We start from the raw sequence: 16,056 nt of genomic DNA, 5'->3' as shown, positions 1-16,056 counted from the left end.
TGGACCGACCGCTCGGGCCACCCCTTCCCCCGGCATCCGACCGCCCGCTGGCTCTGGCAGAGCCCCGAATTCCGTTGTTTTCCCCAAATGAAGGTCGGTCTCCCCCAAAAGCCCATCCCAGGTCGGTTCCGGCTCCTAAGTAACACCCTGCAGGATGCTTACGCAGCACGTAGCTGCTGGCAGCTTTGTTTTGTTCTCCCCCCATCGCGGTCAAGGTCACGTCCTTGCTCCTCCATCAGTGAAGAAACGCGCTTTCCATTGCAGCTCACTGACCCGTTCATAAGTAGCGCTCATGGCAACGAAGGCCAGACCACAGGGCAAAAACCAACAACCGAACACACCGCCAACCTACACCGCAACCAAAGGCACCGAGGCGGAAACCAAGCCTCCAGCCGCCGGGCGGGCACCTCCACCCGCGCCGGCCTCCTCCTGCCGCCGCGACCCCGCCGGACGCGGCCCCGGCGCCCGCGGCTCCAACGCTGCCGAGCGCAGAAACAGCGAGTGATGGTTCCTGGTAGGTCTGCTGTAAAGCAAGGGTCAAGGTAAGGGGGGAAAAATAAAATAAATAAATTAAAAAACCCCGAAACAAAACAAAAATCGGGAAAACACAGCACGGGGACAGGACCAGCAGCCGCCGGCGCGGCCGGAACCGTGCCTGGGCTGCACGGGTTTCTTTACGCGATCTCGCTTCGCCACGTTCACCAAGAAAACCTTTGACTGTTCTCACCGCGCCCAACTGCCTTAAAAATGCTTCACATTTCCTCAGCCGAGCACGATTTAAATTCAAATTAGATAAAAGGAAAAGCAGCTGTGGAGTAAAATCTGAAGGGTGAAACACCAATAGCTTTTTTCAAAATAGTTTTAATTCTTGCATCCAAGGAAACAAAACCACATCTAGTTTTATATGCATTTAATAGTTTACCAATTGGTACAATAAGATTTTTTTAATATGCAGAAAACATGAATAAATTTTGTTTTACACAGTCTGAGAGCAACAAATCTTACTGTAAAACACAGAGCAGTATTATATACATTCCTTTACTGATTTTTTTTTTTTTTTTTTTTAAATTGTGTCAATAGCTTCAGTTAACTCCTACAGTCTGGGAACTGTTTTCTCCAATTGCAACCTCTAACATCGTTCTTATGAAAAAAATTCGACGTTTGCCTTCATGTCAATGTCAGGATCAACTTCTAAAACGTGAAGATTTTGCTAACTTGGGGAAGCCCGAGGGATAGGTAGGACAAGAAAGCAGCTACTTACATGACACAGTGGAAAGATAAAAAGGCCAGTTAAATCCAGTTGTGACTTGTAAATCCAACTCAACCTTCCCCGCTCCTAACACGTTTATCCCTACCATTTTATGCAGGTATTCTTGCTAGAAGATGCTGGGTTTTGACTTTGTTAAATACACTGGACGTTACGTACGGCTGGACAGCAAATAACTCATTCTAAGTGCGTTTCTCCTTCACTCAGTATTTTTTTTCTTTAATATTCAACTCATTAAAAGGATTATCAAGCCACCACTGTCTACAAAAACAAAGTATAATCTTTTCTTTTAAATAGCTTTCGCGCGAGTCAAAAGCTATTTAAGAGTGATATTATCAGGCAGTTCACATAAAAACAGGAGGAGGCAAACAGGAGAAGCGGGGTACTGACAGGATAAGTAGGCTGGGCTTGGTGAGTCTATAGCCAAAGCTTTCAAAATACTACAGTGCTCCACAGCCCCTGGACAACTTGCTAGCAACTAGATTTTTTTTTTTTTTTCTTTTTACTTAGTGCCCCGGGCACATCATTGGTCACACCATACACAAAAGCAGGACGGTTTTTTGTTTTGTGTTTTTTTTAATCTTCTAAAGTGCAAGATGCTATAAAACATCGACCTCCAGATTATGTCTAAACCACAATAAACGTTGCACTTTTCAGAAGGCATCTAAGACTTCCTGGGCACGTTCCATCGGTGTGGCGCTGGAATGTCTGTCTGGTTTTAAGCCAAAAAGTCTGTATTGTCTATTTGGTAACGCGGTCTGTATCGAGTTATTTTTTAAGCGATGCCAATTTTAGTAAGGGAAGCGGCAAAGCAGCAGTGAACCTCTTAAACTCTCTAATAGATTTGTTTTGTAATCCAAACCAGTAACCTCATTCTTGTACTTATTATCACAGGAAAGGCACAGGATTAGCTGACAGAAAACACTGCGAGCAGCGGAAGAAGTTCACCGCGGCGCAGCAGCAGGGAGCGACGCTGCAGGAAACCCTCACAAACCCAACTCCTGTGTTGTGGCTTTCGCTTTTTTTTGTCTAACCAGGGCTTTCACTTGTGATCCGTTCAGGACCATCCCTGAGATTATTCACTGCTTACGAAAGGAGAAGGTTGCAAATTGCATTGCACAAGTACTTCGCAGAGTGCTTCACACAAGCAATTAAATGCTGCTTACGTGACCGGTTGTCCTCGTAAAGAGTTGTATGCTAAAGGGAAAAAATGCAGTAGACAACTTCCACTTAATAGGTACCTTTAATTTCTCATTCATCTTTATGAATTATGTACATGAGTGTGGTTTACTTTATACTTAAATAAAGTTTATAGGTCCTATCAGGAACTAAACAGATGTAGTACTTTACAGTTGCAGATGCACCGAGGAACTTTAAGATGCACTACTTGTGTATCTGGAATTCTCGAATAGGACAAAAAGCAGCAAATTTTTCCAGTCCAAGCAGCTAACAAACAAAAAATTACTTTATTTGTGCATGCTTAACTGCAGAAACACACACTGAAAATTACATAAACCACTGGATTTAAAGAGATTAGCCTGAATCTTAAACTGGCTCCAAAACCCCCCACATCAGAACTCCGTCTCCTCCACCCCTTCCCAGAGGCAAGCCTACGCCAGGACCCCATTCCGAAATCCAGCTCCTCCACCCCGGAGAACGGGCCCTTCTGCGGGCGACTGTAGGAAGTTAACCACCGTACCCCTCACCATTTTAGTGTGTACGCCCTCCAGCCAACCCGACGTTGGTCAAGGATTCTTGTTTTTAAAAGGGACAGTTTTAAAAGCCATGTATTAAACAAAATGCATAAAATGAAGCACAAATTCACCTGTTAAAACATCAGACTGGTACTTCATCGTACTGTAAATTTCAAAGTGGATTTTTAAAAAGACCTGGTTAGTTTGATAAGTATTGTAATTCTCAGTTATCTACAATGGAATTTGTCACAAAAATGCTGATTAAAATACTAATTTATAATATTTTCATTCACTTCAGATCAAAATATGTAACTTTAGGGATATGCAAATTAAAAATTGTATACACCAAACAACATAAATACTAAGAACCAAGCTGGGCTAGTTTTGCTGATAGGATTTGGTTTTAAATGTTTACTTGATAGCATCATTCCCACGGATGGACTTTGTTTTGTTGATGGTGTTTTGGTTTTCTTGTAGAAGCCTGTATCAATCTGTATCTGCCGTTAGAATCTGATTCTCAAAGTATTTAGTGCTTTCTTTCAAGCGTTTAAATACTGTATCCCAAGATATTTCTCAATATGCAAACCACAGTACGTTTTTATTCAAGCCACATTGTCTTGCCAAGGTAAGTATAACCTCATTTTCAAACGAGTTTCCAAGGAGGCACTAAAGAAACCAAGAAACCTTTGTAAATCCCAACCTCCTGCAAGTGAATAAGAGGGAAATGTACTTTGATGCTGTTGTGTAATAGGAATTGCACATCTCTAACAAACATTGAAAGCAAACAGCAAGTTGTACCATGGCAGCCATTTGGGAGATTAAGCTCTAGTGGAAATTAGATCACTAAATTCTAGTGGGATGGACAACTCCTCCTGGAAGTTCGTCTAGCATTAAAAAAAAAAAAAAAAAAAAACAACAACAACAAAAAAACCCATTTAAACTTAGTTTAACAACACAGCTTAACCATTGAATGACCAAATAAAAAATAAATACATTTATCACATCAGCTGCTACTAAGATTTGTTGTCTTATTTCAGGTTTACAGTTAGTTATATAAATATACCAACCCTTGCGTGATAGGAGGCCAAAACAAGTGTATTCTGTTGATTTGGCAAATGTTTCATGACAAATATTCCAGAGTTTAATTAATTTCCATTAATTACATATAAGGTTCAGAAGATTCTGAATTGCAGCCTTATTATCTAGTATTCTTAGAGAAGATTTATTAAGCACACTTAAGTGATGTTACATAGATACACATTTCTGAAAGAGCCCTACAAAACTTTTCCCAAATGAGGTCACCAATTCAGGCACCAACAGACAGCAGAAAGAAAAACAGGTATAATTATCCGACATAGAACGACACTGTCAACTATTCAGTTAAGTGCCCTATTTCAATTATCCAACTTCTGCCTTCTTAGGTCTGATGTGACCAATGCCAGCCCATGTTCTTAAACCTATGGTACTTCTAGACAACGTATGTAAATTTACAGTATACAATTTGGATTCACCATGCATGAATACTTTGTGTGTAACATTTAATAAGCTCAATCTACATCCAGAATAATTTACATGAAAGGACAATATTTATTTAAACAGAGCTCAATGGGTAACCATGGTATCTGAGTGCATCCAGAGGAAAAAGGGGTCAAATGTGAATTCAATCAACGGCACTCCCACACTTTTACTGTTTGATCTACACTTCCAGTAACCACATACGGTGCCGTCTTGTGGAAATCTGCGAGGAAAGAAAAGCTTATGTTAAGAACGAATCCAAAACTTCAGTATTTTCCGCTCTCGCTGAATGTCATTACTTTTTCAAAAAAAATTATACCACCTCAAACACCAAATTTCAAAGCTCGCCATGTCTGTAGCTCTGAAGGCAAATTCTCTCATGCTATCATCTTGTAAAGCGTGAAAATCTCCTTTCAGTTCAGTTATAAAGGAGCTTTCGTGGAAAAGAAATCCAGATAAAGTTATAACAGAGAGGAGTCCCAAACATCTCAAACTGGTAAAACCCTTCAATCCTACCAGAAGACAGAACTTCAGGTATTTACGTAAGAGATATTCAAGAATCAGAAGTCAAGAAACTTTTCCTTTTTGCTGTGAGCTAGTATTTAAAAAATGCAAAGTGTACTGTTTCTCAGGAGATCCCAAAAATATTCCTATATACAAATCAATTTTGGACTGGGTCAGCAGACAGCACTGGGAAGTTTAACCAAGAGGAATCAAGAAGCCTCACTGTGCAGAAAGGGTTCAGCAAAGCCACCTGTAAACGGAAGCAGCCAATTCCAAGGTCACCCAACCATCCTAACGGTTTAATGTTCTTCAACTCCTAACTTTTCTTTGCCCCTTTCTGATCAGCTGTCTTTAAGAGTGAAGTTGGAAACCCTGCATTTTGATTAGACCTGCGAGTTTGATTAGGAAACCTTAGTAGCCAATCCAGGTCCACTGCTAACCTAACTAACACCGCTTTACTGAAGAAGCTATAAACTGCTTCTTAACTTTAACTTCCTTAAAAGAGGAATACAGAGGAAAAAACACAATAGAGAAGATTCCAGAGCAAAGCTAGCTTTGTTGAACAGGGAGGGGTTAGTTTGTTTTGTTTTTGCCAGGGCAGGGGGGAACTAACGTCTACCAAGATCTGGTAATACTAATCAGGAATGTCCAGGAATTCAAAATATTTTTTTTTCTGACCATTTTGCTTCCTCCCACCCCTGCCTTTTTTTTTTTTTTTTTCTTCCCTTCTCTGGGCAAGCATTTGCACTACAGCACTCCCCAAATGCCTACAGACTCAGTGGTGAAAGGTTCCAGAACACCCTGGCAGTTAACGTCTTTATCCAGTATGCAACACTGGCAACACAAGTGGAAAAATGCAGCACACAAAATTCGTATCTGTCCTTATTGATTAAAATACACATAGCACAAAACTTCACTGGAATCCAAAACATGAATGTCTAGCTCGGTGCTCGACTTCAGCTGGTGAAGATGTAGAGAAATCTGTATCTCTGGCTCTGTACTTTGCAGTAAGCACTGGAGAACAATACATACCCAAAGAGGTAACAAAGTGTTCGTGCGCATTGAGGGTTTTCATGCATCGTTTGTTCTTGAAGTCCCAGACACGTAGAGTCTTGTCATCAGCACAGCTCAAAATAAATTTTCCTCCAGAATGGAACAGAACGCCACGTACCCAGTTATCATGGCCCACCTTGTGCATAAGGAGAAATCAGTCAGGAGGTGCACGTTTTAAGGTGAAACATTCTACAATTTACGCTATGGCAAACTGAGTGACTCCTTGCCCTGTTGCTGCGAGGATAGCATTTAGCTTTCTAAAACCTATTACAACTCAAAGTTTATCTTCAGTTTCTATTATTACGCCCGTATCAGCGCTACCAACAATGTCAGTTCCTGTCCTTGAAGGCAAACAAACAGAAGTTCTCATGTGATCTGCACTGATTCGGCTCCCCGCCCCCAGCGCCAACATCCAGTCCAGCCTCAGTACAGGCTAGAAAGCAGCAGTCCGTGGCCTGCCGAAGACCAACACGTTGAAAGAACGCGGCATTTTACAGAAGACAAAATTCAGATGATTATCAGCATTTCTGTAGACAAACCAAGCTACTCATCACAAACTACACCGCAGTACTCCTGCATTTATACTGTGCATTTTGAGATTCTTAGTCTTTCTTAAACAATTGCAAGATCTGAAATACAGAAGCCATTAAAACTGCATATTTCCAGTGTTTGTCTTATTTCAATAACTCTGGCTTCTCTTGAGAACATAAACATGTAAGATAATTAACTCCATTAAAACTAGCTTTACATATGCAGCTATGACCACCAGAAAACCATCAATGAACTTACAAGTGTCATAAGGCACATGCCAGTGCTAATGTCCCACATCTTAATGGTCTTGTCTCTGGATCCAGACAGCAGGAAAGGCCCAGGCTTGCCACTCTTCTTAGTCTACAGAAAATTATGTTTTAAGTTATGGAATATATGGGACAGGGGAGGGAAGAGGAGGGAGGAAGCAGATCCCTTCTGAGTGCTATCTCTTAGTAGCAAAATTAGATCTTGTGACAGCTTACAGCTAACAAACACACAATGGCAAAGCTGAGAGTCACAGGCGTTTTGTCACTAACACTAGGAGAAATAAACAAAAAGTGAAAGGAATTAAACAATCTGTTAGAAGAAGTGGTTGCATGTCCTGCTGATGCACCAAGCCAAATACTACTTTGAATCCACGCTTGCCTACTGCAAGACATCCTCTTTTCGTAGTAGGCGCAGTTCAAGTAGAGTCAGACATCTCAGGACAAAAGAGTACGGAGTTCAGACATACCTTTGTGCTCTCATTCGTCACAAAAAGTAATGAAGCAAGTTTAAGAATTTTTGAAAAGTTCCTACTCTGAACTTATTTCTATTTGTAAGCATGCAAAGCATGAAAGAAAGACTTAGTTCTCAGAACTTGAAACGTTTCAACTGTGAGGTTAACGTTAACTTGCTGCTTGAGCAAAGCTAAGCACTGTAATGGGATGTATACAGTTGATCAGACCAGCAGAGGGCAGGGGAGACACCACTTCAGACAGTTACCACTGCAAGAGGAAGTGAACATTTGGAATTTAGGTTTAATAATCTTTTAATTAAAAGATTATAAGGATCTTTTAAGGACGCAAGTAGAGTTTGACTGAAATAATCTGTAAAATCCATCACTAGACAAGTCCCTGTCTTCAGTGTATCTACTTTTCCCCATGGGTATTTGTGTCCTTTTTGAGGAAGAGGACAAGGCAGAAATGCTTGGGGGTTTTTTTAACTATAAATTGGAGTTAATTTCTAGTTCATTTCTTCTACACTTTGTCATCCTTAAAAGGAAATTTTTGCTGACCTTTAGTAAGCCTTTCTTGAAGATTTAGTAACCGAACCAGAGAAGATGTATCTGTGATCGCACAAAAATGGGGATTTATTTTTGTTAAAGAATGCTTTCTCATATCATTAACTTTGCAGACTAGGACATAGCAGTCAAAGCTAATTCCAGCACAACACACACAAGGCAGCTTCATTTCTGCATTCCTGGCTCACTACTTCCCTCCACACCTTTCAATTGCTGAGCATCCTTATAATCTTCACGTTTTGCCAGATAAGCTACCTTCCGCATTTCTTTGCTGAAATATGTGAAAGTAGTCCCACTCTCAACCTCCTCAGAAACAGAGCATCTCGCCAAAGTTCACTTTCATTAGTGCAAAGGTAGGGTCCTACTGCTAAACACAAAAGCATGGATCCTGTGAAGCCAAGACGGAGGATTAACAGTACACCAGGTATACTCAGCAGAAAACACTCATACACCTGCTGTATCTGCCGAGCACCAAAACAAAGCTTAGCTGTTCTAAATGCTACCCAGAGCATAGTCAAAAATCTGTATGTGCTCATTTATAGCATTGGAAACATTACCTCTGATCCTGTAGCTTCTGATATGGTGGAGTACGAGCTCTCGGGAGCCCAGGAAATGCATTCTACCACGTGCTCATGTTCTCGGAGCTCAGCTTTGCATTCCTTTGTCGCTACCACCCAAACACGCACTGTCTGGTCATTAGAACAACTGGCAATTAAGGTGCCATCCTGGTTAGGCCGCACCATGCGCACCCATTCTCTGTGACCCGTGAAAGTCTTCACACAGTAACTATTCAAAAAAGAGAAATACAGCACGACTCAATTAACTTTGCAATAAAACCATTACACATGCCTTTGAAATTTAAGGACACTTGACCTGCTCTTAGAAGTTAAGATACAATATCTTAGCATGCACGTGTCCATCCTGGATGATGATGTACAAGGCCGTAAAACAGTTCATGGATAGGAAGTTAACAAGAGAAAGAAGTGACAGCTAAGAACTGGCAAATCTCCTTAAGGTAGAAAGCAGGAAGCTTGGAGAAAAAAAATGAAGTTGACATGACAGCTTGCATTAAAGAGGTATTTTAAGAACAAGTAGAGATTTACAGGTCATTCAGACAGCCTTCAGCTACAACTTTAACAAATGGATGGATTAAAGAGACAAATGATGAATGAAAGAGTAAGACAAAAAAACCCCACCAATAACAAAGAAAAACCCACAAAACAAAACAAAAGCAGAGGAGAGACCTTGATCTGTGTCAAGAGAGGCAACAGATTTCTCTTCTCTCCTCTCATGCTCCCTTTAAACTTGTGGTTAACCACTGAATTTATATTCCTACCTGGTCCTGAGTTATGGTGTTCTACCCTCATAGCTCCCAGAAAGATAAAGCCAGTTAGTTTTAATTAGTTACTACTAAAATCTAAAACCCTGTGCTTAATGATTTAAGGCAGAATCCTTAAGTGAATTACTCTAAAGGGCACAATATCATACCTCAATTCAAATAATGTTTGCTGACATTCAAGATTTATGTGGCCCGTTTCCTATAAACAGTGGTCTACGCTTGCTTTGTTGAGGTGCTGATGTTTAGCCAGAAGTGCACTTACCCTGTTTGGACTTCCCACATTTTGATAGTTTTATCCCTTGAGGCAGAAACTATATGATCTCCATTGGGCATGATGGCTACTGAAGAAACATTATGATCATGACCTAAAAAACAAAACAAAACCTTTATTAGTGGTACTGTAACAGTTTTTACAGGGCACACAGGACTTGTTACTCATTTATCTTGGGCACGCAGCTACAGCAGTAGTGCATGTTTTATGGAATAATCTTTATATGTAGATGAGGTTTTACGAAATAATCATTTTTGTTTTTAGAAACCACACAGTCCAGACATTGAGCATCCTTCACAATTGTTTCAAAAATTTCTTTAAGATGTTTTAAAACCAGACCCTCGCCACTGCAAGCAACACTTTTACACAGTTATAAAAGCTGGTAGTTTAGAAGAGAGCTGCTACAGTGACTGTCTTTAAAATTATCAGTTAGATCTGACTACAGCATGCCGATGCACTATGCAGAAGATGTTTAAAAGGAGAACAGGTCTTCAGTGAGAGGCATGCCAAACCTCACTGCAGAAGCTTAATGCGAAAAGACTCAATGTTTCCCAGCATCTGATATTAGGTTTTAATAAAACACTGTACTACATTGATTCAAGAACCAAGTTAAGAACCAACTGCATACACATGACAGCAACTTCTACTACTGTTGAGAGATCTGAGAGGAAGATGCTCAATCAAGTCAGGAAAAAGCATCCAGATCATTTCCTTAACACAAACTCCTTACGACCTCGTGTATGTGGCTTCAGCTCTTGGCTTTACTCATCCCACAAGCGATGGGACATAACATATAAAGGGAGATTACACACTCTGTAAAGACTATTCATTTCCAGTATTACAAAAAGTTAGAATAAAAGTGGCAAACATTAGAATTAACTGTTTTGAAACTTTAGTATTATCCAGAACGAGCTGTTGGGTAGGGGTTTTTTTTTTTGACAAGTCCAGCTTGACTATAACAGTTTGTATATAATTCATGCACTTGTCTTACTTTGAGCTCTGCAATTGTCCCTACTTAAATTGCCAGGATTAGAAATGAATCTTCTGAGATCAGTAGTTTTGAGTATATATGATTTCTTATCAGATTAGAGGCATTAAACAGCTTCCTTTTTTTTCATCTGGAGATCTGATGTTCTTTTTTCCAAAAAGTTATAGCCAGTAAGTTCACTAACAAGTTGCTTTTTTTCTTTTATTGGCACTGCATCTTGCAAGCCATGTACCTACGATGTACAACTTCACAATTTGCATTTCCATTTTTCCACTACGAACTCAGAGCCCCTGGTGAACTCCTACTAAAAAGCAACCACAGCAGCGATCAAGTATGTGAAGTGTCAGAGAATACTAGTTTCAGTGCAAGTATGGTACTTTATAACTCCGCACTAAAAAGATTATTTATTTCTTTTCACTTGAATTTGAGTTGAAGGGATGTAACTGGCAATATACGTGAAGCTACTTCACCCACGCTCATGTTACAACATCCAGTTCATAAAAGTACACATACTGCATGTCTGTTCGTATAGGAATCCTTAACGACCAAAAAAACCCAACCTCTGCAGCACTACTATATTCTCTTGCTATCAGCCAGCTGCAATGTCTGTTCGTCCTCTACAATAGTGTTCTGTGGTGTTTAAAGAACTGCATGCCCAAAAGTCAACAGCTTTCTGTTTTCTTTGGTATATATGTGTGTGCATGTGCTTATTTTCATAAGCCTCAAACATTCTCTATTCCTACTCACCACTTCTACAAGAAGATATTAAAAGCAAGACAAGCAGCAGTATAAAAACACTTTTGCATCATCAACACTGTAAAATAAATAGTTGCTGTCAGTATTAAAATCTTATAGCTGTGGTCGTCTTGCTTTCCCATCGCTTCCTACGGCTTTTGAGCCTCATGCAAAGGATGTTCGTTTGAAATCAGACAAACATGGAAGCAGACGACTGCACAGGACACACAGAACACCGTTCGTACTGATGGATTCCTTCCTGAAGCAGTACATCAGGGAAACAGAGGGGTGAAGAAGGTAATTTTTTTTAATGATTTAAAGGCACAGTTTTATTGTCTAGTAAGCATTTAACTTTTAGTGCTAAACCCCTCTAACTGCCATTTCATTTCAATATCATTATGGGATGCTTCCCACAGCATCATGCATAGCAGATTTGAGATGTTATTTCATTCCATAGACACTAAACATATACCTTATTTACAGAGCACTCAAAGCATGAAAATATCCCCCCCTCCTTCTTTTGGACAATACCCTGGTTTATAACCCCTTTCCACATCAGCAGTTTTCCTGGATTAAAAAAAAAATATATATATCTTCACTTTACAGACAAAATCAATTCCCTTTATACCTTACCATGCATAGTTCTGATGCACTCAAAGCCCTGGAAATCCCATAGCTTAATGGTCATATCAGCAGAACAGGAGGCCAATAGTTTGCCAGTGTGGTCAAAGGAAATATCTTGCACAGAGTCTGTATGCCCCTTAAGGGTTCGTTCAAAGTCTCCTGTCTCATAATCCCACACCTGACAAGTGAACAGAAAATCTGTTAACAGCAACCTATTACTCTTTGTATTCTCCAGCCTTACATTTGCACTCTGCAGGCCAGTCTGGCACGTTATTCAATAATTAATTGAGCAAGAGACAAAGTAAGACAGCCCTGAAAAGCCCAACAGCATAGAAAAATAAGCATTCTTTTTATATGATTTTGTTACTTATAAATTAACTGAATTCATGTATCTTGAAACCTGTTTTTCAGCTAACTTAAAGCATTATAAACACAGCAAGAAAATAAGTTCCATTGCATCTAAAAGTCTTAACACCCAATACCCTCAAAAATAAATATGATCAATTTAGAAAACATTGGCGAGAACAAATCCACTTTGTACAGGTTGTTTTTCTCCATCCCTTCGTATGCTAATTCCCTAACTCCAGCAGTACAGCCCACTTCCAGGGGATGGGGAAAGCACCATCTTTAACACCCACCCCCCCTTCCCAAGCGTTATTGTGGCTCCAGAATTTATTTGCTGCTTCAGAACCAAACAGCAAATATTCTGCATACTAAGGAGCAACATTCAGAATGCATTGGTTTAGGGATGATAATCGAAACCCCTCTGAAGAGTCTGATATGCACACGTTAGTAGATTACAGAATTTGTCAGGGATTAAACAAACGTTTGCAGTTAATAACTGCAAGATAGCATGAAGTCCCCATTTTCACCTCCTAATTAAGTCAGTCTTCCATCATGTAACCGCAAACAAAAGCCTTTGAAACAAAACAAGCTCCTACAGATTTTATTGTGTCTCCCTTAAGCACAAAATTAATTTTAAATTATATCCTAAACAAACAAACAAAAAAAAAACCAACCAAAAAAACCAAACAAAAACCCAAACAAAACAAAAAAAAAACACCAAACAAAAAAACCCCATGAAAAACACACCCAACAACAAAAAATTCCATCATCCCAATAGATTGCAATCATTGGGAACACAACAGTCGGAAATTAAGCTATACAGCTTTGACTTCAAGAATAAGGAAATTCATCCAGGGTACCCATAAGAGGGAGCAAACCCAAAGTTAATTAGGCTCCTCTACAACATCTAACAAACACAGAGCTGTCACTGTTGCAGCTGGCCCTGCCTGCTTGAAGGAAAACACACCAGTCCTCTATGTTCAAGTCTGCTGCAGAAACAAGAACAGGTTAAAGCTTTTCATGAACTAGCTATGGCTGACACTTTTTATTTTAATCTTCTCCACCAGGTAGCCACTATTAGAACAATTTGCTTTTTTAAGCACATTACTCAACGTTTTTCAGAACAGCAATTTTCCAAATAGTTTTCAAACCAGCATAGAAGAGAACAATGAGAATTATCCGTTATCAGGATAATTCCTTAAACTGTGACATTCAAACAACAACAAAATGCAATCATGTCTTTATTGGATGCTAAAATGAGAAACTACTTGCCTACTACAACAAATCTCTTCATGCCACTGTACATTGCAATAAAGGCCTGTGAAGACCATTTAAAGTTACTGAAAGTCACGGGGACTTCACGGGACTTGCATGTCCCATTTAGAAAAAAAGAGAACTAATTTTCAGTTAAAAATACAGCTGCCTAACCACTTTAACTCAGCTTTAAGAATAATCACTTCAGATGACTTGAGGCAACCGTCTTCCTCCCTCGCATCACGTCACTACTCTATACACTATGCCACTCCTCCTCTACTGAGCAGTCAAAATGCATTCCTCCCCCTTTATCTACTTCTCCGGTCTCTAAATCCACATCAGCTTAATTATTTTTTCCTTAAGTCAAAGGATAGTAAAATACTCTTGAAGATATTAATTGGACCAGCACAAAACTAAAATTTGTGGATTACACAGGACATCGTCATTGAAAGAACTGTCCCTACTGAAGCTAAAGCAGAATCTCAAACGATCAATCTTCCATCGATACAACGCACGTCCAGCTTGAAGGACTGATGTTACGTATCACACATCCTCTGACTTGCTTAGTTTAATTTTCTGTAGCAAACACATACCTTTATTGTGGCGTCCTCTGAAGCAGAGACCATAACACTGAAAACTGGATGGAAAATTACTCGAGTGACAGGACTCCTATGCCCACTCAACGCATACTTCTCTGGAGGACGAGGAATCCACTCTTTAGGGTCTCGTTTCTGACCAAGAGGTCCACCTGATGTAAATTCTTCCTTAGCTTCATTCAGCTTCGATTCTAATTCCATTACCTAAGTTTATGAATTTTAAAGAGACCATTCATTTCTAGTTTTATACCAAGATTCACCTTCACTCATTAATAATCCAAATACCAACTGGCTCCCAAACTCACAGTAAAGCAAAGATTGCATGGATCCAAACCGATTACCAACTTCAATAGTGTTGGTATTTCTAAAAATCAAACCTAAATTAATCATTTATCGTTTATCCTTTAATAATTTAATCATTAATCATTTATTCTTCTCCAACTTCCCAAATATTTTGACAGGGAAAAAAAAAGTTCTACAAAAATCACACTTACTCAAATACTGTACAAATATGTTGGAGCTACTATGTTGACCAGCTATGGGAGGAGGTTGTGTTAACAAAAAGGAATGCTACTATTGCAATCATTTTTTTGTATCCCTGAGATGGCATGCGTGTTAACCAACAGCAGGGAAACCAAAGGCATACTAAAATCCTAGATATATTAACTTTTACAATAAGTAGGTCTTTATTGTTAGCACACAAATTTTTTTTTAAAGCTTTTAATACCCTCTAGATCCATTGAAGCATTACTAAAAAGAGTTTTGTACTGTCCACTTGCAGTAGCATCACTTGCTCTAATGCACTGGAGTTAATGGTTTCTTCCCTTTAACGTAATGGCCAAAGACAACTGGCAGCACAGGTTTTTACCTTCTTTCTAAACCAGTTAAGCCTTCTGGAGACAGCTATTGACCACTCACAAACTGCCTGAGGGCACCTCTTTTATTCCCAGCTTCAGAAACTGCACATGCAAGCCATAAACTGAAGTAAAGAAATTTTTATAAAGAAACCGAAAGGATGTCTCTGCTAGCACTGAGATAAACAAAACATTTTCTACAACATGGATTTAGCTATATTCCCTACTCAAGTCCTCAAAATTCATCTTTGAGGCATCATTTTCTGAACCTTGCATTTGTCTGACAAGGAAATTGTAATATAACATTCTGTTCAGTGATGAATGTTTGATTTCAGTCATAACATTTTATACAAGTTAAATCCATCAGATCTCTACTTACCTTCTTTTGTAATCTTATAACAGATGTCCATTTTTTTTCCAGAAGTCCAGCATACTTCTTATCTAACTCTTCATTCTGAGGAGGAGAAGCATTTAAATAAATTAATAAATTCTAGTTCTAAAGCCTGTAGAAGTGTTTCTTCAAAGGCAACATGAACAGCTCACTTTAATACCATCTCTTGACCACAGAAAGAGGAATTAAAGCAAAAGATTATCATCAGTTTTACTGGTTAAACAGAACAATCACGCTTCAAATTTTAATACCTACAATTTACACCCACAGAAGAGAAAAAACATTTTAAAATATAATTTTTAATTAAAAATACTGCAGCAGTACAGATTAATGATGCTAGATTCTGCAAATAAAATCCAACAACTAGGACTAAACTGTTACCTATGTTGTCTTCTGTCTTCATTACTTGAAAGCTTTTTAAGTGCTCTGTATATCTGAGAATGTTGTGCCATATTTTGTTACAGGATTCCCCCCATCCCTCCGCCCAACTAACTCTTATAAAAACAACAGCAGACAGCACGCATTGGCTATAAGGACCAAGATTAGTTTCTCAAGGATAGCCTCCTTTTTCATATCCACCAACCAGAGCGTTAGGAACTAATGAACTCCTACCTTCAGAGTTCGGACTGCGCTAGCACCATTACTTGTTAGCACAATGCACTTTTTCTCTCATGGAAGCACACGCTGTTTGAAAGCGGCAGCCAGCTGTCCGAGTAGGATTACATATACTCCATCTCACTTGAAAACCAGTTAGCCCAAACTAATTAATTTTTTTTTTTAAATTTGATTATAGTTAACCTCAAATTACCACCA

At 39.3% G+C, this 16,056-nt stretch overlaps 1 protein-coding gene across 4 annotated transcripts in view; it reads right to left on the bottom strand.

Annotated features, from left to right (window-relative positions):
- Window positions 1–855: 855 nt before the first annotated feature.
- PAFAH1B1 (platelet activating factor acetylhydrolase 1b regulatory subunit 1) overlaps window positions 856–16,056 on the bottom strand; it is a 38,674-nt gene continuing 23,473 nt past the window's right edge. For 2 of the 4 annotated variants that reach the window (XM_082328378.1, XM_082328379.1), the window contains 8 exons: window positions 15,232–15,306; window positions 13,996–14,202; window positions 11,813–11,981; window positions 9,448–9,550; window positions 8,404–8,632; window positions 6,823–6,924; window positions 6,013–6,169; window positions 856–4,699 (listed from right to left, as the gene is read on the bottom strand). In XM_082328378.1, coding sequence (XP_082184504.1) covers window positions 4,626–4,699; window positions 6,013–6,169; window positions 6,823–6,924; window positions 8,404–8,632; window positions 9,448–9,550; window positions 11,813–11,981; window positions 13,996–14,199 — 1,038 coding nt within the window. In that variant the 5' untranslated portion in view covers window positions 14,200–14,202; window positions 15,232–15,306 and the 3' untranslated portion in view covers window positions 856–4,625. The remainder of the gene's footprint in view (window positions 4,700–6,012; window positions 6,170–6,822; window positions 6,925–8,403; window positions 8,633–9,447; window positions 9,551–11,812; window positions 11,982–13,995; window positions 14,203–15,231; window positions 15,307–16,056) is intronic. The other 2 variants (XM_082328376.1, XM_082328377.1) reach the window with 1 other exon arrangement.

This window comes from Platalea leucorodia (assembly GCF_965183815.1).
Source record: "Platalea leucorodia genome assembly, chromosome: 16".
Lineage (NCBI taxonomy): Eukaryota > Metazoa > Chordata > Aves > Pelecaniformes > Threskiornithidae > Platalea > Platalea leucorodia.
Note: the sequence above shows the minus strand (reverse complement) of the source record. Positions and strands in the feature narration are given on the sequence as shown.